Raw genomic sequence first — 23,331 nt, forward strand, 5'->3', positions numbered from 1 at the left:
TACTCTTCGATTAGCTGCTGCAGCTCAACTACCTGCAGACTTTCGAACAACTTCCGCCTAGGGACGCCTCTCGATGTTTCAGACTGGTAGTTCATCTGAGGAACTAACGTATGCAGAGGTGCCGTTGACTTGATCTCTCCAAACCTCAGTCACTGGATGAGCTGAAGTCTGACCTATGGCATCTCCACCTCACAGCACACCAGGTCAGGACTTCATGGCCACGATTCACCCCTCAGTGGGTTATCCAGATAAATTGAATTTGTTTGCTCACCCCACTTGGGTGTATAAACACAGTTAATCTGATTAGGACCCTCCGGTAGGAGACCACAGGGTAGACCGAGAGTTCACTGGAGGGATTATGGGTCCCATCTGGTAGTAAAGTCCCCCAGGAGGAGAGAGAGGGAGGTCTGGGTCAACCTGCTGCAACCATAACCCAACCTCAGATAACAGGACATGGATGTAGGGAAGGAGGCTAGAAAAAGATTAAATTTCTAGTCTGTATACGAGGATGTACTTTACATTTTTCTTATGATTTGAGGAATAAAAGTAAAATATTTAGAGAATTTCTTTCAATACGTTTTAAGACTACTGAAATAAAGCTGTATGATGGTTGAGCTTCACACATAAGATTGCAACACCTTTCAAAAATGAAGCAGCCAGTCTACTTTTGTGAAAATGTCTTATCTGAAGTATGAAGAGTTCCAGGAATCATATCACTCCTGTCTCATTTGCACTCCTAAAAACTCAGAGTAAACTCTAGGAACACAACTCTTCAGGGTTGTGGTCTGGTGCATCCTTTAATGTGGGAGAGTTTCCCTGAAGCAGAGGTCACAAAGTAATGTTTTGACCAGAATCTGACACCATATATACTGGTCTTTATGTCTAATCTGTTTAAACCTTTAAAAAAAAAAAAAAAAAAAATTCATCTGCTTTTTAACTGTTTTCTTTTGCTATGATTTTGCTATGACTTTTAACTGCCTTGCCTTTATATAGCAAATGTGTCAAACTGGACTAATTTGCCACATAAGCTGAAGAGTGAAGAAAGCCACAGGTGAGGAAAGGAGTACGAGGCTGTCTCAGTGTGCATAATTTCCCACCTGTCAAACGCTTGTTGCATGATATGAATACCATCACCCAGTCCATTTGCTTGCTTTGAACTTCCTTCTACCTTCACACCTCAGACTTGCGGGAGTGCAGAGCAGCTGAGAAACAAAGTTTCAAAAAGTTGAATGGAGCTGTAGATGTAAATAAAGACAGTTTTTGTTTATTGACTCATAAAACATCCTTCAAACAATAAACCTATTTCCAGTAAGGTCTCTGTACAACGCTTACTAAGCAGTTTATTTATATAGAAAACGTAGGAAGAGCCGTTGCTTAAAATCACAAGGCTCCTTCAAATTTAATGGCAGGTACTCTGGAAAAATTACAGCATTCCATCAACAAATATTCTCAAGCAATAAATATGCATTTATAAATAGTGTAAATTTACATCAAATAAAAAAAGAAACACAAATTAAAGTTCACTCTTTTGTCTGTGTGCAACCCTTTTTCTCTGTGACGTGGCTGTTTGTCTACAAATATCTCCTCCTGTTTCCAAAAGTAACTCATCAAAGCTCCAGCAAAAGAAAGGATTTCAGAGAGGAGGGGGAGAAAGTGTCACTCAACTTTAAACAAAACATCTGCTTTTTCCTGACTGAGGGGGAAGAGGAGGAGGAAGAAGAGGAGGAAGAGGAGGAGGCGTCTATCTCACATATAAAAAGAACAGCTATGCTAAACACTTCTCATTGAGGGAGGGGGGCAAAGCTCTTGTGTTGTCTCAAAGAAAAAAAAAGGAAAAGTCAGTAGTCTTTGTGTGAAAACAGAATATGTACAAAACTTTAATTCATCATTTTTCTGTGGGATTGTGTGTTTTTCTGAGCCAGCAGGAGAACAGTCTGGTCATGATGAAGAAGGAGGAGGAGGAGGAGCTGCCTCCCCCTCCCTGTAGAGTTCATTTTGAAAGGGGGGGGCACACCGCTCCAGGCAGGTTGCATAGACACACAGCTTTCACCCAGCTGCCTTATAGGAGAGCTACAGAGCGCCATTTGAAGACCGCCGGCTCACTTCCTGAATATCAGAAAAGAAGGAAAAGATTCCAGAGAGTTCAGATTGTGGTTCAAAGTCCTCAGTTTAATAGTGAGAGCATCACGAGGAGGAGGGCAGGGGGCTCGCCTGTGGGAGGAGACGAAGCACATCAAGAAAATGGTACAAAAATGATGTAAATGGAAGATAGGCACTGTAAGTATTGTTTGGTAAAGGAAAATGAGACACTTACGAGTATGAACTGGTCGTAAACCTGCATCAGGTCCTCGATCCTGTACTGCTCTAGCACCACAAAGTTGTCCAGGTTGGAGCTCGCCCTGCGTGCACAGTCCTGACAGTGCACCACGTATGTTTTTCTGCTGTTGCTCTCGCTGGTGACGAACAGCAGGTTGAACACTTCCACCTGTGCAGCGAAAACACAGAAAGGCACCACAGAGTCAGTGTCAGGTTTCATCTCTCAGTTCTGACTTCAGCGAACGTTCAAGTGAAAAAACAAAACTGCAAACCAACAGAAGCTCAGCTCTCAGGTGGAAACACTGGAGGTTTTATTTTGTGCTCTTACCTCACAGATGCTGCAGTAATGTGCCGGCTCGTTCTGCGTCCGTCCATGCCATACCAGCTCTTTCCCAGCATTCAGGAGGAGCTCTCGTTGCATCTGACACTGCTTCAGAGTCCTTAACAAACAATACCTGACACACACACACACACACACACACACACACACACACACACACACACACACACACACACACACACACACACACACACACACACACACACACACACACACACACACACACACACACACACACACACACACACACACACACACACACACACAAACGCACACCAGTGAGGATAGTTCAAATGGGGAAGAACACACCAAACTGTCATAGAGTAGCAGCGAGTCCTCACTTGATCATCTCAAAGAGCTTGTGGTCAGACACTTTGATGTTCCTGGCCATGTTCCAGGAGAGGTGGATCATGGGAACGATGGATTTGACGCTCTGCAGCTTGTTCCACTCGTAACGCTCCACTGCCAGCTTGTACTGATATGCTGACAACAAAAGAAAAGATACACACTTATTTCACATTTCTACATCAGTTTCTATAAACCAGCTGAGGATCAGGCTCCCCATCATAAAGCTTTAACCTGCAGAGACTCTGTTCGGTTCTTACCTGTGAGAGGGCCGACGTTCCACGCGATGTTGTTGCACCAGCCGATGGCCTGGACCCAGTGGATTGTTCCTGTGTTGAGCCACACCAGGTCTCCCGGGCGCTGGATGAACCGGTAGACAGGCACATTGGTCTCATACAGATCCTCCAGGTTTGGCCACCAGGAGCCCATTAGGAAGTTGATGTTGTTCCTGAGATAGAAAACATGCTCACCAGTTATTGTCAATTCAATGAACTAGCTGATTTCTTCTAGCTAAACTGTGTCCAGTTTTGCTAGCTTTCGTCATTTTGTATAAAATATAGATAGAAGGATAATTTCAGAGTCAAACTGCTGAGCAAAAATGATCACGTTTGGAGCCTTACTTTTCACAGAAGTCATTGATGACGCCCCAGTATGATTCAGGCACAGCAAACCACTCACAGTCACCAGGACCGATGTTGATATTCACCGAGCAGAAGTTGTTGTTCTCTTGGTGACCTTCAAGATAAAAAATGAGTTAGAAACAAGGAGAGATAAACAGCAGAGGACATAATTGTCTGAGTTTTTACAAACCTGGGGTCCGGCTCCCTGGCACTTTCATGTAGAGCTGCACTGTGTTCATACCCAGGATGGTGTGACCCACGTGGCTCAGCAGGTTACCCGCTGACACCACTCGAGAAAAAGCTGGAAGTTTGGAGAGCTCCTGGAGCTGCTGTTTCCACCTGAGAGGAAGGACACAGAGGTTATCATCAGACTCAATAAGAACAAAATATATACTGATAAGAAATCAGAAAGTGATATGTTCATTCAATCACTCACTTCTTTTCATCAGAGAGGTCAATGTTGGTGCCAAATTTGATGTGTTTGAAAGAGCCTTTCCTGCGCCGCAGCATACTGAGAGAGAAAGATGCAGGAAGATAAAGTTGGTCAAGAGATATGAAGGCAAACACTGCGAGCTGATCTCAGAGAAAAGACTAGAACTCACCTGTCGGATGAACCTGCTTCAGTTTCCATCTCCTTCTTCTTCTCGTTCTCCTCCTATCGCAACAGAAAACAATAAATTTAAACTTTTGTAAGAAGTCTAAAAAGTTCTACCACAAAGAGACAAAGCAAAGAGTTTGTTTCTTCTACTCAGACAAAAAATTAAAAGATAGAGGAACTTCTTGGAAAATGAGATTCTGTCTCCGTGCACTGCAGGAACAATTGGCATTTATTATTTAAACTGGATTGGCTTTGAGTTTCTCAGAATTAAAGCTGTCTGGTGCATGTTTGAATCTTTACATCAGGGATTGATTTCAGCAGATACTCAAAGCTAAAAGACTCAAATATGAGTTAGACAGAAGGAAATCTGGAAAAGTCAAATTTTATGACTAGAAATCAATCTCTGACATCTCTGACAAAAATGGATTATGAAACAGATACAGGATCATACAGAGGATTATGATTTAGTGGCAGATAAACTAATTCAGCTCTTCTGCATCTGCACAAATCAGCCGTGTTTATGTGCGTGTGTGTGTGATCCCACTGACCCTCAGAGACTCCTGGAAGGACGAGGCCTGGTACTGAGCGTATTTGATGATGGTGGTGTGTGAGCGGCTGCTCTCACAGCGCCACATCTTCCTACTGCCGCTCAGGTCCCAGTTCTCATCCGTGGGCTGAGCCAGCTGAGTCCGCACCTCCACCATGTGGTCCGGGTTGGCCTCCACCAGCGTCTTAGTAGAAAACAGGCCCAGATCTACATGTAGAGGAGGAGGAAGACATTTTATAGTTTATTTCAAAAGGTATGAAAGAAGTTGGCTATTTAACTGTCTTCATAAGAGCGATCACAATGAGATACTTTGGTTGGAAAGGCAGAAAGATAGGATAGTCAATTTGTCCTTAAATCTAATTTCACAAAAATAAATCCTTCACAAACCAATAAAATAATAGTCTATGACACTCAAACCCTGCATAATGAGATCATAAGCCAAAGTGTTTGAAGAGCAGGTGTTTGAAACTTGTTGGCATAAACCTCCTTGTTTTCCTCTCCAGCAAACACATGCAGTAACACTTCTCACTTGCAGGTGGTGCTGTTGTCACACATGTCAAAGTCATCCAAACACACACTCACACACTGCCTGTCATGATCACAGAGACACACCCACAGAGCCATGTGAGGCTGGAGCAGACGGAAACATCCTGCTGCACACGCTCACAGCCGTTCTCACACACATTCAGTTTATGTTCTGCACGCATGTGTGACAGCCTCGTACCTAGTTTCAGAGCTCCAGCCAGTCCTCTGATGACGGTGACTGGGTTGGAAGGGTTGGTGCAGAACTGATGCAGAGGAGGGTAGAAGGCGTCTCTCTTGTTTTCTAGCTGCAGGTCAGAGACAGAGGAGGAAACTTTGAGAGCTACAGCCACAAACACAACATTTCAAACTCTCCTGTTTACGGTGTGTGACTGTGTTCATACGTAAATACTGGGCGTGGGGGGGTTCAGTTTGTCCTTTGGCAGCGGAGGAGAGGGAGGGCGAGGGGGACGAGGAGGGGGACACTTGTCCAGGATGATGCTGCTAGTCGACAGGCCGTTCTTCCCCAGGTTCCTAAAAAGAAGTCAGAGTTCATGAAGCTTCACACATCATTTCACTGAGCTTAAACACAACCATCAGCAAAACACTCACACTGTTGTTATATTTTTATTTTGGATAGCACTTAACAAAATGGGGAACTCAAAAGTTTGGAGAAGCCCTTTACAGGGTTCATACAGATTTTTCATGGTTAAATTCAAGTACTTTTCAAGGAACTTCAAGGTCAATTTTCAAACTTTTCAAGTACTGTGAGCAGTTGATAATTTCATAATGTTAAGAAATTGATGTGCACACAAAATGGCAATTTCATTGTTTTGTGTTTAACAGCACATTTGTTCACAACTTCACAGAGAGGACTCGCATTTACAAAAAAAAACAGCATTTTTTTTTCCTGATTCTTGTCTTTTTACTACTTCTCAAAGAACTGATTCTCATCACTTGCTGACGAAACTGGTATCATTATCTTTGAAACTAAGAGTATTAGGAGCATTATGAGGATTTATATTAAATTTATTATATTACAACAATTTTTTTAATGCAGCTCCCTCCTTTGTGAAAACAACATCCCTCCACAGTAGATGGTCCACAAACAGGGCAGACTGGGAGAACAAATTAAACGCACCCTTCCCAACACAGTGTATGTTAATGAAGCAGCTGACAGCTCAGTGGATCAGTCTGAAGACTCTCAGACTCTCCAGTTCAGACCCTCAGAATTAATCTGAACAAATCTAATTAAAAGATCGATCCTTGGACTTTATGAATCGATGTCAAATTTTGAAAATGAGGATCGTTTTTAATTTTGAGAATCGATTTTTTTTTAACCCAGCCCTACTTTTTGTATCGAATTCTATGGTTTTTATTATTCTCAAACAATGAGTTAGATAGCCACATCTCAGACGCTTATAATAAACCAAGCCGGTAGCGCGGCTTTAGCACGAACGAGCCATCTAACCTTTATGGTTTGATGCTCGGGGCAGGTTATCACATGACTGTTGTTCGTCTGTGCCGGGTCTCAATGAGAAACGCCGTTTCGTTCCTTCGTATGTACAGGGCGAGCCTCCCACTCCGCCGCGGCCGTATGCTCAGACCAGGCACGACCCGGTATTTGTAGACAAAACTTGTCACCGCCCGACCGCAGTTATTTTATAACCTGCCCCGGCAAACACCCGCAGGCAACACTACCTTTAAGTTAAATGGGACACTTCCTTCATCACTCATGCCTCGCATGTAGCATAAAAAGTTGGTTAGCTTCAACAGGTAGCAGGCTAATTGGCTAATTAACGTGTAGGGCTGACAGGGTACCTTTCATGTGGCTGGCGTGTGCCGACTCGCCCATAGCTTCCACTGCAATCTCCTTTTTACATACATTGCAGTATGCTGCACGGGGATTTGCGCTACGTTTAATCCAAAATTTGTATTTTTCTTTCTCCAGTCAACGGTCATGCCTCCCGGCATGTTGTTTAAGGAACAATCCTCATGGGGGAGACGTCACAACGCAAATATAAACAGACCAGTTATGTTACACCCGCGAGCCCAACAGATGGAACGTTTTTTTTCCGCCACAATTTTATTTTATTTCTCTCTATTGGATCGATCTGTTGAATTAGGAGGCTGAGTAGTTATATACGATTATAAATTCAAGCATTCTCAAGCACCCCAATAGAAAATCAAGTACTTTTCAAACCTTGAAAACACAACATGAAAAAATAAGCATTTTCAAGGATTTCAAGGACCTGTACGAACCCTGCCTTTAAAACAGAAATCAGTTGTTTGAACCAAATTGAACTGAAAACTTTTTTAAAAAGCAAGATTTCCAGATCATTAGCTGTCAGTAAACTAAAATAATACGTTTCTGACACAAAGCAGAGTAGCAAAGTATAATGTGCACACAGCATGCAGGTCAACCTTCATCTACCAAAACCATGATGATTTTTTTTCTCAATTCTTGATCATGATCCAGATGTTTTCTTGCTTGATTGGTAATTCAAGTAACAAAAATAAAAGGAATGCTCGTCATAAATATCCCAGAGCAACATCTCTCACTTCACTTCCAATCTCAACCAGTAGTCAAAACCTCAAAAATAGCTATCTTAATGGCCCTAAAATAAAACAAGCAAATGATCAGCTGACTGTTTTGCTGACTAGGCTCTAACCACAGTCTATCATGACGTTCCTTTGTGAGGTAAAAAAAAAAAAAAAAGAAAAAAAAAAAAAAGAGTTTTGTCAGACCCCAATTAAAAAACAAAGTTTAACCGTCAGATACTGAGGGCTGCACTTGGATCTGTGTCTGACATCTTCTGTGAGTTAGGATTTATTCTGAGACAAAGAGAGATCTTTTCCAAATGTGGGAACGATGAAGGTAACCAGCATACAGATAGTGATCCAAAATCATCAATGAACTAACACATTTCATATTCTGAAACATAAATCAAATTCAATTCTGCAACAAAACCACAACCACAGACAGTCTTTTGCTGGATGCTCAAAGTCTGTCCACTAAAACTCTGTTTCTGTATGTTACCAGACCTTCTCCTGGTTGACCTCAAAGTTACAAAACAGAACACTCAACAAACAAAACAAAAAGATATCTTGGTAAAGGGAATGAACCTCAAAGTCTGTTTGTTCTTACCTGCAGGCTTTGAGCACCTCACTGGAGCTGGGGTAGATGGACACTGAGGACCAGGGCGACAGACCAGCAGGGACGCTGTGTTTCGGCGCTCCTTCTGAAGGCTCAACCTTCATCGGGCTCTGGGAGTCCTCAGGGCCCTTCCCGTTGACGGTGGGCCCCTGACTGTTGGTGCTGGACGGGCTGTTAAGGCAGGAGAGGCTGTTAGTGGTGTGAGGGTCTGCAGAGCACGGAGACGGCGTACTGACAGCCCCTGTGGGCTCTGATGGCGTCTTGGTGGCGCCATGGAGACCCGGGTGGACATTGTTGATCTTCTCTGAAGAAGAGCCTCCGTGGTTACTGTAGTTATTGTTGTCGTCGTTACTGGTCGCATTGGCTTTTCCCTTTAGCAAGGCTGAGAGCTGAGGATTGTCTGAAGTGAGCACGCCAGGGGCAGGAGAGCTGGGCTGAGACAGGCCAGCAGCGCTGTCCGTCACCCGCGGCTGGACGTGATTAGTCAATCCCTGCGCGGGGGCGGAGCCAGGACTTAAAGGTGTCCCTGCTGAATGCCTGACAGTGGCCTCCGGACCTGATGGCAAAGCAGCGGCTCCACCGTTGCTGCTGCTGTTGCCCCCTGAAGGCGTGGCGTCTTTGGTGTGGACCCCTGAGGTAGTAGCGGAGTGGGGGGGTGAGGACAGGTGGTTGGGCGTGGACTGAGGGGAGGTGGGGGATAAGGAGGAGGCAGAGGAGGAGGCAGTGCAGGGCCCAGAGGAATGTCCGACCTGATTCAGAATGCCAGAGGAAGAGAACATGGTGTGAGGGGAGGAGGAGGAGGAAGAGAAAGGAGGTTCTCCATTGGGACCTGCCGAATGTGAACCTGGACCTTTTTGAAGCCCCTGTCGACAGAGTGGAGAAGAAAACACACTCAGAAAAATAGAGGATAAAATAGTAATAATATTGTCTTTGTCTTCTCCAGGTGATTGGTGTGGTACCTGAGTGTTAGTGTTGCGTTGTTGGCTCCTCCAGGTCTCGTCTGTGTGACTGGGACTGCTGGTAGTGCTGCTGGTGCTGGGGTGACTGGCGGCTGTGCAGTTGTGAGGTAGAGAGTTCTGCTGCGGGTAAGGCACGTTTCCGTTGCTCGCGCCGCCACCTCCTAGTCCCAGGGTGTGATTCTTGTCCAGGTGTCCCGGCAGCCCCGCTGAGGGACTTGAAGAACAGGATCCGTTGGCTGTGGGCTGGGTGACACACGGGGGCCTGATGGCTGTGTGGTTGAGGGGGGAGGTGCGGTTGAGGCTTGCAGGGTTGAGGGAGGGCTCAGCCAAAGGACCGTTGGGAAGGCTGGGCCGCGGCTGACCTCCTACTGCTGCCTGCTGCCTCATCTGACAGGAAGTGAGGAGCAGGGAGATTCAAACCAAACACAAACGCACAAAAACAAAATACTTTAAAATAAACAGGCTGAGTTACAGTCTACATAAAATCAGTTTGTTATCACAGGTGTGCATTTGTACCTGCTGCTGATGCTGCTGCATGAGAGAGAACTGGTTCTCCAGCTGCTCCAGCACCTGCACCTGGGAGGGCTTGAGGTTTGCTCGGTTGCTCCTCAGGTGATCCAGATGCTGCATGTTAACAGAGTTTCATTCATTAAGCAGCTCACATATTTAAAACATGATGCACATTAGTCTGCAGCTGAACTACAGCTTCAGATAGTTCTGCACAAAAACTAAATTATCTAAATATTTCAGGCATTTCATGACACATCTATTATTTTCAGACATTGATCAGAAGTCACGATGATTCTTAGAACATGAGGAAAAAATGAAAACCATGAACCACAATACCCAGTTGGGGAATCATTCATCATTCTTACATTTTTCTTGGAACAAATAAGAGCATAAAATACCCCAAAGCATGAATATAATAAGCTAGCCCCAACCACTGCCCAAACATAGAGCCTTGTGTTAGCTAACTTCTTATCAAATTTGGCCAAAGTTCAGACAGAAGACTTAAAAATCATCCAGCATCTCCTTTAACTACCATACAGCTTCAGAGGATACATGTGTACTTTCATTTGTGGCATTATAACTTCAGGCTTTGGATGAGATGGATCCCAAACTGCCTCAGGACAGAGATCAACTAACAGCTGACATTTAGAGGTTCATTAAATAACGACTGTTTGGAGCAGGAACAAGCACAATGCCATTAAATCCTCAACCTAACCAAAGTGCTTTCTTGCAAAACAAATGCATGCTTTTGTAGAGAGCTTGATTCCGTCTGACATTTATCACCAACTGTATTTTATAATACTTGATAAGACAGAGAGTCTTTTGAAAAGGTGTTTTCTACCTGAAGCTTCTGTGGCGTTAAGTACCAGCTGGGGATCTGCTGCTGATTTGGGCTGTTTACCCATGAGTCTGCAGCACCCTATGAGGAAGACAGAACCGTGGTTTTATCACTCTCATCTTCTTAGTCATTCAGCACAGTCACACTTTAACATTAATGTTCTTAGGTGTACCTTCACTGGGCTGGCAGTGCGTTTCTTCTTGGCAGGACTGGCCTGTGGGTCTGTGTGGTTACTGGTGGTCTGGCTAGCCTCCCCCTTACAAGCCTGAAGGGACAGAGATGCAGTGAGTGAGGAAATGATGGATTGAAATTGACAACAGAACCGTTCTTCTTTAAGTAAACTACTGTTTTCATCAGCACTTGAGAAAACACTTGATGCTACATCAACATGCACAAGAATCTGATATATTATAAAATGTTGGATAATACTCTAATTACGGACAGCTTTTCCACCTTAATCGAACTGGCAGATGTGGATTAAGGTGATAATCAGAGTATTCATGCTGTGATTGAGATGTGGAATAATGCAATGCAGTGTTGCATTATTGAAGGGCTTTAAGGACATGCAGATAACCTATTCAAATCACTGACAAAGTCTCAGCTATTACATTAGTTTGATCAAATCTAACATCAAAATTAAATCAGACTTGCTATAATAAGAATGCAGAATGAAACTGATATGTTGCTAATGATGGGCCTTTATTCACATCTAAGGTCAAAGATCCATCTCCTAGTTTTAAGACTGATTCAGATTCAACAAATTGTGTAAGAATTGTCACATTATATATCATCTTGAGATTGTGACTCTGTATTTCCTTCAGTTTTTTATATGTCAGACAGGAACTGTGAAGCTATTCTTCAATGCGGAGTGTTATACGACATTGGACAAAACGTATAAGTATGATAGTAAGGCTTCAGCGTACACAGTCCTGATATATTTGATGGATTAAGTGGTTTCCCAGAGTCAGGACTCTGTAGTACGAGCTGGATCTCACCTGCTGTGTCTGTGCTGTGTTCAGGGCCCCCTGCCTGGACGTGAGCTCAGCAGGAATGGGAAGGCTCCACGCCTCCTCAATACTAGGAAGCATTTTACTCTTATTCTGCAGACTACCTGGCTGTAGGTTACACAACTGAGCCTAGGAGAAATCGTGTGAAACACAAACTTTAGAGAGGTACCACAGAGACTACATAAAAGTGGTGTTTTTTCAGGTTTACAAAGTATTAAAGGAAATGTTTGATGTCGTGAAGAAATGCTTTACAATTACAAGTGAGGAAAATGTGTTCAGACACTTTAATATGAATTATCATTCATATCTCAGTGCTCACAACTTAAAATGAGAGGAAGCGTGTTTTAAAAAGCTGACTGCTTTGGCATCAAACACAGCACTGAACTACACAAACACCAAAATACTCCACAATATCAAACAAATGAGTGAATTGTGAGGTAAAAGCAGACCTACCTGCAGCAGTTTGATGCGTTGTGTGAGCGCCGCCGTGTTGAGGCAGGCCTTACTGCGTGTAGCATTGATGTAGCACTTGATGGCGTCGTGTGGTTGCCCACAGGACTCGTATAGGGTTCCCAGGTCCATCCAGGCGGCGGCGTGGCTGTGGTCCAGCTGAACAGCACAGATGTAGGCCTGCAGAGCGTCCATAGGCTGGTTCTGCTGCTGGTAGAGAACCCTGGAGACAGAGACAAGGTTACTCTCTTAACATGTTCCAGGATTTAGTTTCACATCTTATCTGAGCAATCCCAGTGACTCCCTGAGGACTCCCCCACCCTACTATCTCCCAAAGATTTAATTATGTGTGGATTCATTCTTTATCTCCCACAGCCCACCAACACCTCTTTCACACATTCAGGTAGCTTCAGGAGATGTGTTAAGAGCTACAGATGAACCATTTCATCCAATTTCTTCCTGAATTTAGATGTCTCTGCCTTTCTCAACGTAAGAAAGCACTTGATCAGTCCTTACCCTATGGAGCACCAGGTGTCAGCACTGGCCTCCGACTTGTCGATGGATTGACGGTAAGAAATGAAGGCATCCTGCACCTTACCAATACTGGAGTAGCACCTGGAGGAAAGAAGGTGATGGACAAAGAAACAAACATTATTTCAAATATTTTAAAGCGACCTTTAACTGGTTAAATAAAAGGGCAGGTGACTTCACCACAAAATGAGCCAAGCCAACACCTTGGGGGACAGCATGGACCCTGAGGGAGGGTTGTATGTTTTCTGCTCTGATGCCTGTGCATTCAGACGTCTCATCTGCTCTCAGGCAGAAACAATTTCAACGGCAAGAATTCAAGCACCTGCTCCCATTACACCCAAGTGTTTATTACAAATAGCAAAAAAAGCTCATCTTGTTAATCCACATAGCTAAGACAAACAGTCCAATCAGCACATCTAATGCTCTGTGTGGTCAGAGGTCAGCCATGCAGAACACTCACACACTCTCACACTTCAGTTTGTCTTACCTGCCGAGGAAGTACCAGGACTGGCCGGAGTTAGGGTCTGCTTCTAGAGACTTCTGCAGACACTGGATGGCATAGCTATCCTTGGTGCCTTTATCCCCAAGCTGCTCCACTGTGTGATGCATCCAGCCTGCAGGAGCACAAAAAGATCAGAGGGAAAACATAAGATCACCACGAACACAGGGACTGAGAAGTGTTTTGTGGTACAGCACAGACAGGTAGAGCAGAGTACCTGAATGCAAAACAAATCACAGTGATGTGCAAATTGACTCATAAACAAATGGGTTCAGAAGCTGCAGAAAGGAAGGGGAGGAAGATGCATATGAAGAGGGGGAGGGGTTTCACTTTGCACACATACACAGTTCAAAAGGTCTCACAAGAGCTCTTTGCTCAGCACCAGGCAACTCCCATGAACACACACACTTCCCTGGTTCCTCTCTTACACACCTGTGTGAAGCTCTGCAGGTCACTAAGTCAACCTTAGCAAGATGGACTGGGAAAGGTTTTTACGACTAGGGGAGCAGGTGGGGGGTTGCTGCTGCCTACATAATGGAAGTCTCTGTGTTTGCACGGAAACATTTCTTAAAACAGTGAACACCTCAGCGCCTATATCACACAAACATAAAGTTAAAACCTTTAAGGAGCAAAGAGTCTTAACTTTTCAGACAAAATCATTGCATAAAGTAACCTTGCAGAGCAGACGGACCTGCCTGATTCAGTTTCTGAACTCCTGCAGGTCCATCTTGCCAGGCTCCAATAACCATAGATTTCACTTGGCTAAATTCTAACCGGCCCAATCAGGGAAGAGAGATGGGAGCTGTGGGAGCAGACATGACGTCAGCAGACTTTTGTACTTGTCAGCGTTCCTTTGATTCTTAAGTTAAATTTATAAAAACGGAAGCTGTTGTCTAACACCTTTTCACAGCTGTTTCTCGTGATTCAGTAGTTGTTGTTCATGTATTGTTTCTCACATAAGCTACGTCATACCGTGGCTTGATGTGGATTGGTCCGTGGTGAATGTGTTAATCAGAACGGTCGTCCAATCACCAGCTGCGGATTTTTTTTTAAGTCCCGCCTCTGAAAACAAATCGGAAGAGCTGCTACCCAGATGGACTTGTGACATAATTCCGTGGCGGATATATGAAACTGTCCGTCTGGCGTGTCAGGTTATGTATAAAGCACAACGTGCTGACAAACTCCATATTTAACAACTCAAACTTGCTGTATTTTTGCTGTAAATTTCTCCCTTGAGTTTTGTTTACAGGAACTCTTAGAGGGGTGTTGAAGCAGCTCTGTCAAAAGAAAGTGTGCCATCAGTGGCATGCCTAACTTCTTTCCATGCTCCTGACTTGAGATGCAATGATTAATCGATTTTACCATTAACCTTGATTTAATACGTCACAGTTAGGCTCTGCTACATCGTATTTCTGTCCTTACTTACAAAAACGAACATTATGCTGGCACATTTTTGTTCGGCACAACCTGCACAGAACAAAAACAAACAACTGGCGGTGCAGCTGCTTAAAGTGCTGTGATGATCAAGACATGTAATCTACATCAACTTAGCAGGGCTCTACACTACAACTGGTCTGCTTGACCGAATGCACGCTTCGGGCCAGTTGACTCTGCGCTCCAGCCAGGTGTCAGCCCCACGTGTAATGTATGAAAGGCACAGGCAGACAGCTCCATTGCTCTCTCCTTCCTCTAAGTTCATCCTGAAAAATGTATTACCGATGTTTGATTGAAGTGATTTTTCCTTCACTGAACCACTGAAATCCATTTCTGTTTCTGTGTTTTTCTTCATTTTAACCGTTTTAGTCTCATTTAACATGCAGTAAATTGGAAATAACTCAAGATATTGAAAGTTCAATGTATTACGGAAAAATTGGCCAAAGCATTGACTCACGGGGCATTTTTTTGACCGTTTTATAGACAAAACAAAGAAAAACTTGCAGGCAGGCATTTTGAGGCTCCGGTGTTCAAGGGTTAAGAGCTACAGTGCAACATTAACATACAAGTATTATACACATTTTTCAAATCAAAAGTAATGTTCCTGGACCAGTGGTTAAAGAGCTGGGGCTGGTAAACTTGATTTGCTTCTAAGCAAATTTACCTTCATGTCAACCCTGGAATTAATGCATAGTAACCATGATAATAGTAAAATAGTGATTATTACAGAAAATAATCACACAGTCAAAATCTATAATCATTAGATCCCTACTCCTGACATCTTTATACTCTCTCTGGGTCTGTACTTTCTCAAACAGGCCTTGCAAACATTTAGGCTGCACCAGCATCTACTAGAAAACAGAGGAGGGGCAATAAACCTGCAATGTCTGAAGTCAAGCTCCTTACATTTCTAGATAGTGCTTTAACTGCAAACACACTCATTCAAACACAGTTTTGCATCTGAGTGCACGTGTGTCTACACTGAGGGCGGGGGAAGGGAGGGAGAGAGAATGACACACACTCAACAGAAACTTGAAAATCAGGAAGAATCAAACCCAGAAACGTGTAACTAGAAAAGCACTCAGAAAGTGCAGACCTCGACCAAGCATACTGTGATTGTCACGCAACACTTAAGTCTTACTTAAATGTTATACTCCCTTTCAGCAGACTGTCTGCTACAATCTGGTGTTAGTTGCAGGTTTGTATGATAATTTGTTACCCGACAGTGTTAAAAACAATGATGACCCAGTACATATTTCATATTCTGGATCTCAGTATCCAGAATATTGCCAGGATCTGGATCGTGCATTTGTCAGAAATTATTGTGACCTTGTCAAAGCAATCATTTATCGAGAAATTATATACACAAATGGTGATAACAGCCCTATCTCACAACAATAAAGAATCCTTTCAAAAAATTCTGGATCCAGACAGCGATCCGATCACCTCCAAAATGTAATCACTTTTTCCTCCTGTACAATGCATGGTTACAGCCAACCAAACATAAAGGAGACCTTTAGCCATCAGTCTGTTATAAAAAAAAGGGACACTCACCCAGTTGTTGCAGTGTGGTGGCCTTCACCTGTGCAGGAAGATTCTCAGACTGCAGCAGACTTTCATACGCTTCTTTTGCCGCTCTGTATTTCTTCTGAGGACAGAACGAAGGAGAGCACGAGGGAGACAGAGGGGTTGTTAAAGCCAGACAGGAGGGTCACTGCGTTTTATGGTTACAACTGGACAGACACAAAGAGTCTTAAGACCTCCTCACACTCATAATGACCAGCCAGTGGTACACACACAAGGACACACACACACACACACACACACACACACACACACACACACACACACACACACACACACACACACACACACACACACACACACACACACACACACACACACACACACACACACACACGGGGGAGAGTCAGCGTGGAGGAGGACAGGCCAGACTCAACACGTCTGGCAGCTTTTAGTGTGTGTCTACGGTTGCATGTGTGTGTGTGTCCACTGCACTGAAGTCTACGCGCTCTGGGGAAACCTGAGCTTCTCGGTCTGCTGTTTGTTTTAACTCTGCGACCTTCTTGACCTTGGGTCTGAACCCCATCTGGAGCTAAAATATTCTCTTATTGGCTCAATTGCATCCCAACCCACCCCCTATAGCGCCACACACACCTATGCACACACACCCACACACTGCTTGCTCCTCAACTCTTCCTGTCTGCACACAATAACGACACCTCCGGGTAAACACCGACACCCGGGGAACATAAATGAGAGAAGCTCTTAGTGGTTCCTTCCTGCTCAGACTAATGACTGTCCTGGAGACAGACAACAAAAAGTGACACAATGGAGTGTCACAGAAATCAGTTTCACATCTTTAATCTCTCCTAAACGCCTCGCTCTGATCAAAAATACACAGAGAGACTTCAGATAAGAAACTTCGGTGCACAGCTTGTGCAAAGAATTTTTATGTCAGACATCAAGAGAAATTCTGTTGCAGGTTGACCCTGTCCTGTGTGCTACAGCTTCTAGTAAGTCTGAGACTCAGATTCAGAGTATTCAAATAATTATAAAAATCAGAGGGGAAAGGTTTAAATTGCTGGAGACAAAAATTGTGATTCGTTGCTCACCTGGATCTCATACAAATGAGCGATGTGGAACTGAACTGTGGACACAAGCAGAGATGACAAAAATTATTACAGCAGAAGAAATCAAATCTTTACTCATACTGTTTGTTACAGGTTGTATGCAGCACAGATGGGTGAGTAGGGGGGGACTGGTGTAAATGCACATGGACATGTAATCTGAAATCACAGTGTGCATGTGTGAGCTCTCCCTCCATGAGCAGTCTCCAAGGCAACCGTGGTCTTATTCAGAGTCAGCAGAGAGACAGCAGCAGAGGGGAAGGAGCTGCTCTGTAGAAATATTCCTGTGGCCTTTTAATATGTGCTATCTGTCACTGACAGGCTGCTCCGTCTAATCTAATATAATATTACACAGCAGCAGCACAGAGGCTCTGGTTATTCTGTCGAGGAATAGAAAAATACTTACTTTCAGCTTTGGACAAAGTGCAGAGGTTGGAGTCGATCAAAGCCAGCTGAAAATGCTGCAGAGAAAAAAAGAAATGACATCAATAAATGTGAATTTTAAACAATCACAGGAACACAGGATGTATACACATGTTTACCTTCACCATTTATGATCCTAAAACAAAACTCTGGATTCCTCATAAGTCTTTAAGCATTTAACTCCAGAATGGCTATGTTGTTTTTTTTGCATGATTTAGTTTGAACAGACCTAAAGTAGAAATCTCCAGCTTTCTTCTTTTTGCCAAAGCATTTGACAATACTACTTGATCACCACCGTTTATTGCCATTGCAGAGTTATAAAGGTGAAGAAAAGAAGTTCTTTTTCTCTCCCATCCAGTCTGCTGCACTGACGCTCCAAGAGACTCTCAACAAAGCATGAATGAACCCTTCTGACCGGAAGATGAGAGGCCACTGATAACCGGAGAGTATGACCCACACGTCCTGTTCCAAACTCATCCTTCCTCCTCTACAACGAAAACACTAACCCCTCTAAATAAGACAACAGGGGTTATAAGTGCATCCCAAACCAATATCTGATCAGAAGAATATGTAAGATGTGTGCAGAGGCTTGCCAAGGCGTGGCACACTACAAGCCAATATCTCCATCAGGGTCAATGAAGTGATTGGCCCTTTAGCACGTCAAATAGCTACATCACCTGGTTGACCAATGTCCCCTTTGGGCTTCCTCAAATGCTTGTATGGTTGGTCAAATTTATAATAAACCTGAACTGTGCAGGAGCCATGTGTAGTGAGCCAGAAATGTGCAGAAAAAATGAAGAGTGAAGATGTTACAATCCAGCAAAGATGCCTGATTCTGTAAATGTGCACAAGCAGCACTCCAGCAGCTATAGGAGGCTTCAAGGTGACAGGTAGTGTTGCACCACGCTACCATGCAGTCAAACACACACAGCTGCATGCATTTCAAAAAGGAGCCGGCAGTGTCTCTTATCTGGGTCAGAAAAAACTGCATGTGAAATCCTGCTGGAACCAGGAACTGCACATGAGAACGAAGCACACACACACATACACACACACACACACACACACACACACACACACACACAGAGACAGAACAGGCTGTGCTGCTGCTGCTCCTCTGGCAGAGGATTTCTTAGAGGAAAAAGAGGAAGAGGAAAATATATCACTTTCAACCATCTGGAGCTTTGGGACGGGAAAAAAAGGAGCTGCAACCACAAACACACTTAAAGCGGACGAGCAGCCTTGCAGCAGCCGGTCAATGTCAGACAGATAAAATCAAGAAGCGACCAGCTGGATGTGTCTCTGTGTGGTTCACCCAGGGGCCGCCGGAGCGTCACACACTCACACGTGCGCCCACACACACACACACACACACACTCACAGAGCCCAGAATAAAGTCTTTTTAAGCAGAGCTATCAGACACACTCATCAAGAGCGTAATGTTAAGAGAATATATGTGTTACCTAGATGGCTGACACTCCTCTTAGAAGCCCTCTGCATCCTCCTGAAGGTCTCTCCCTTCGTCTCTTTCCCTTCCTTCTCTTTCACACTTGCTCCTCCAACCAGGCAGATAATGCAGCACGATTGTCAGCTCAGTATTCCACTCCCTCTTCGCATGTCTCGCCTTCCTCTCTCCCTCCTCTCTCTCCGTCTCTATGCTATCATTCTTACTCTTTCTCTCCCCCTCCTTCCCCCTCTCCTCTCCTGGTGTCACTGATTACTATTCAGCAGACGGCTGCAGTGGAGAGTGCAGAGAGATGATACACAATACCTCAAAGCTGGGACAGGCAGCACACACACACAGACAGACACACGCACACACACCCTTCCCAGCTCCACAGAGGCAGCAAACTTATCACCTTACAAATAAAAGCGGCTCAGTCACAGATTTCTCCTGTCTCTGGCAGTGACTGTAGGTGTCTGCTGAGTGAGGGAAAGACTATGTACAGGGTTAGTAAAGAAAGGCAGCTTATAGCCACATTTATAAAGGTGCAGATAAGTAAAATTTGCAGCAGGACTGAAGGCTGCTGGAGCCAGCTCTGCTAACGTTAGCCACACTCTGCACTCAACAATTTGACCCTTAAGTACAGATTGATCAAAAAACACGCTCTACACACAGGTAGACTCTGCTTTACATTAAGTGGACTTGTACTTTAAAGACTGACAAAAATTAAGACTAACTGGTAGGGCTAAACGATTTTAAGAAAATATTGAATTGCAATTTTTCTGGCAGATATTGTGATTTCATTTCTGGTCACGATTTTCTTCAAATCGAACTTTGGGATATTCACATGTAGGGCTGAACGATTTTAGGAAAAGATCTATATTTTCTGGTAGATATTGCAATTCACGGTTTTTCAATCATCAATAGTGATGATAAATAATCTGTTTTCATCAATTTCTACTCCTGAAAAAAGGCTTTGTGTTGTTGACCTGCTTACCAGCACTTTTAACATATAGATTAGGGCTGGAGCTATCGAATATTTTAGTATTCGAGTATTCTACTGAAAATCCCATCGATTAATCGAGTATTCAGATGAAATACATTTTTGTTTAGTTAAAGAGCTGTTATTTTTCAAATGAAAATTTTTCTCTTAAAGAAATAGAATTTTCTGATACAGCATGTCAATAAGAGCACTTGCTTTGGTAGCTCCAAAATTTGTAAACACACTTTGACACATTTTTTGTGCCTTGTACATCTCATCATATGTTGCGGACCCAAATGGCCCCCGTTTCGTAGAATGACCCATTAGTCTCCAGATTCCAGAAAAGAAGCTAGACTTGTTGCTCGTTGCTATTTTGTATAAGAGGTAGCTTGAGGGGGCTGAAAACTCTCTTTATATGGCCTCAGCTCTATTTGAAGTACCACTCTTTGATCTTTTTTAAAATTAAACGATTCCTCGGGGCGGAGAAAATTACTCTAGTATTTTTTGGAATCGAGTACCTCGAATCATTCGAGGAATGATTGTGTATGTGTATACTACTTGACACAACAGATCCTGAGTCAGTCAGGAGCGCTGCAAAAAATTGCTGCTTTGGCGATCTCAAAATTGCATTGTCTAAAATTGCGATTTCCATCTGAAAATGATAAATTGTTCAGCCCTACTAACTGGATATATTCACCCAACATGGACAGATAAAACCTCAAAATTTTGTCCTTGTAATTGTTAAATGACTAACAATTCTCATGGAGATCCTTTATCACCCAGTCTTATTGAAATCCATATTTCTGCTCCTCTCATTTGCAAAAAAAAAGACGCTATTACCAGAATGAAGTTAGTGTGGGAGTCCGGCTCATTGCGGCTAAATGATTGAGTTGATCTTAAAACGTCTGTACCCTAATCAGGAAACTGTGCAGTTATCTCTCCTTTACTTCAATCTCTTTCTCCATCTGCTTTGAGAGAATAAAAAGGAGGCTCCATAAAGCCTGCATCCTTCATTTAAATCCCCACATCCTCTTCCTCCCCACACTCATCATCATCATCATCATCATCATCATCATCATCATCATCATCATCATCTGCAGTCTTTTCTGACCATTTCCTGTGTATCCCCTCTCTCATCTTTCACTCTCCTACCTTTATTCAATCTCTGCTGCTCCTTCAGACGTTCAGCGGCCCCTCCCTGAAGATAACTGGGGCAGCCATGTGTGTGAGATGTGTGTGTTTGTGTGTGTGATATTCTGGCAGAGAGCCAGGCTGAAGAGGGAGGGGTGTAGCCAAGACAGAAAGAGGACGTGCAGCACGTGCAGCCTGCTGAGCTGCAGAATCCAGCAGCTCGAGAATCAAGACATCAAGATGAATACAAAAGGGCATCATTCCCCAGATGATACCAAATTAAAATGTTTCAGTGCAGAAGATTTAATTTGGGAAAATTCTCAACATAATGAAGATGTGATAAATATCACATCTGTTAAACAGCTCATTGAAACAGTGCAGATTTAAAGCACATTATTAAATAACGAGGACAAACTCCTTTAATGAAACAGAAAATCATCAGGATCCTGTACTTCCTACATTAAGCCTCTGTGTTTCAATGCAAAGCAATGCTGTGAAGAATGACTATGCATTGAAATAAATTCTAAGAACTCCAGTGACATAATGTCTGGAGTAAGACAAAGCCTAGGATCAGGTCTCAGTCTGGCCCTGAAGGGAACCAGGACTGCCAGACAACAACAGATCCATAGGCTCCAGTCAGAAAGCCCCTCGTTACAGTCTGGACATGTAGGCTCGCAGGTGTCAGACAGGAGACGGGCTTTAGTACCGACAGACGGGACAGATGATCCAGCAGCCTTTGTTAATCTGGGGGCGAGGGAGGGCACGTCTACTCTGACTGCACATCAGGAGTACAATACGGAGCAGTGTGAATGAAAAATGATTCCACAGGGTCCATGTTGCCATCACCCACTGGATGGACGGACCGGGCGTAATTATTACTCCATTAGCAGCCTTACTTCTGATTTTGATGAGCTCACACAACGTTTTATCCGAAAACCCTAAAACACAGCGATAAAAAAATCTGCGTTCACACAGAAATGCTGAGGGACTGAAAACGCTGTTGAAGCATGCCAAGCCTATAGTTGGCGCCATAACTGTCCTGCCCAGAAGCCACTCTTGGTAAATCTCCACTGAAGCAGAGTTGAACCGATCATCTGGTGTATTGGTGAATGCTAAGAGCAGAAGTGGAGCAACAGATGCACATTTTGTTGAAAGACGGTCAGCAGATTCAGCAACACAAGTACAACATGGTAGTCTGCGATGATCATAACAACAGTACTGTTGTACTGTTGTATGCACTTGCGCAAAGCGGAGTCATGTCAGTGTTTCCACTGAAAAAGCCGCCTTACTGTTTACACAGCAACGGTGTCGACAGCATTTCAGAAAAATTCCACTCTGGAGGTCGTTTTCAAAAATTTGCGTTTAAGGTCAGCTAATAAAACTTTGTTTCCATGTAAACACAACACATTTGTGTTTCACCCTAAACCTGTTGTAGTGTAAACGGCCCCTAAAATTATAATACCCTGGCTCTCCTGTTAAGTGTTATCTCATTCTAACTGGAACTAAAATTCACCAATAGACCAAATATCACTGCTTGTTCAAGTCAAGTCCATCCACCAGGTTTACCTTTAAGCTTGACTCGTAGTCTGTGTTGACTTTGAACATGAGTCCCAGTCTCAGGTGAATCTCTTTAGCTCTTGAAAAACTGGGGTCGATGTAAAGCACCTCCTGGAATGCCTTGATTGCCCTGAAAGAGACACAAACAGAACATTTTTATTAGAAATTCAGGATACTGTTGCCCCCTTTATCGGGACATCCTTGTGTAAACAAATCCCTCTCCAGTCTTACACAGCTTATGAAAAACTTACATCATGTGAGCTTTTATTTGCAACACCTGCTTTACATACTACTCAAGTCAAGCTGTTCAATCTGAAGAAAGCCATGAGTGAGCAGTTTCCTTTTATGAGACTGCACATTCTTAGATCTACGGATGAAGTAGCATTTTCACTTGGGATATTTCAGCACAGGTGTCTCTGAGCCTGTTCAGACCCGGAATCAAGATGTAATCTCAATCTGGAGACTTACTT

At 43.6% G+C, this 23,331-nt stretch overlaps 1 protein-coding gene across 2 annotated transcripts in view; it reads right to left on the reverse strand.

Moving 5' to 3' along the window:
• Positions 1–1,277: 1,277 nt before the first annotated feature.
• Positions 1,278–23,331, reverse strand: part of kdm6a (lysine (K)-specific demethylase 6A) — a 33,171-nt gene continuing 11,117 nt past the window's right edge. Inside the window, exons 6-30 of one of the 2 annotated variants that reach the window (XM_074694253.1) lie at positions 22,871–22,991; positions 17,731–17,785; positions 17,310–17,344; positions 16,228–16,321; positions 13,228–13,354; positions 12,726–12,824; positions 12,213–12,432; positions 11,748–11,888; positions 10,925–11,017; positions 10,756–10,833; positions 9,921–10,028; positions 9,405–9,791; positions 8,437–9,308; positions 5,693–5,822; positions 5,491–5,596; positions 4,768–4,973; positions 4,224–4,276; positions 4,058–4,132; positions 3,812–3,960; positions 3,622–3,736; positions 3,262–3,449; positions 2,998–3,139; positions 2,645–2,771; positions 2,315–2,485; positions 1,278–2,211 (exon numbers count right to left, since the gene is read on the reverse strand). In XM_074694253.1, the coding sequence (XP_074550354.1) occupies positions 2,185–2,211; positions 2,315–2,485; positions 2,645–2,771; positions 2,998–3,139; positions 3,262–3,449; positions 3,622–3,736; positions 3,812–3,960; positions 4,058–4,132; positions 4,224–4,276; positions 4,768–4,973; positions 5,491–5,596; positions 5,693–5,822; positions 8,437–9,308; positions 9,405–9,791; positions 9,921–10,028; positions 10,756–10,833; positions 10,925–11,017; positions 11,748–11,888; positions 12,213–12,432; positions 12,726–12,824; positions 13,228–13,354; positions 16,228–16,321; positions 17,310–17,344; positions 17,731–17,785; positions 22,871–22,991 (3,919 nt within the window). In that variant the 3' untranslated portion in view covers positions 1,278–2,184. Of the gene's footprint in view, positions 2,212–2,314; positions 2,486–2,644; positions 2,772–2,997; positions 3,140–3,261; positions 3,450–3,621; positions 3,737–3,811; positions 3,961–4,057; positions 4,133–4,223; positions 4,277–4,767; positions 4,974–5,490; positions 5,597–5,692; positions 5,823–8,436; positions 9,309–9,404; positions 9,792–9,920; positions 10,029–10,755; positions 10,834–10,924; positions 11,018–11,747; positions 11,889–12,212; positions 12,433–12,725; positions 12,825–13,227; positions 13,355–16,227; positions 16,322–17,309; positions 17,345–17,730; positions 17,786–19,210; positions 19,417–22,870; positions 22,992–23,331 lie in introns of those variants that run through there. The other variant, XM_074694254.1, reaches the window with a different exon arrangement.

The sequence above is a fragment of the Halichoeres trimaculatus genome, unplaced genomic scaffold, assembly GCF_033239565.1.
Source record: "Halichoeres trimaculatus isolate MK-OKI-2021-1 unplaced genomic scaffold, fHalTri1.1 fHalTri1_scaffold_19, whole genome shotgun sequence".
In the NCBI taxonomy this organism is placed as follows: Eukaryota; Metazoa; Chordata; class Actinopteri; order Labriformes; family Labridae; genus Halichoeres; species Halichoeres trimaculatus.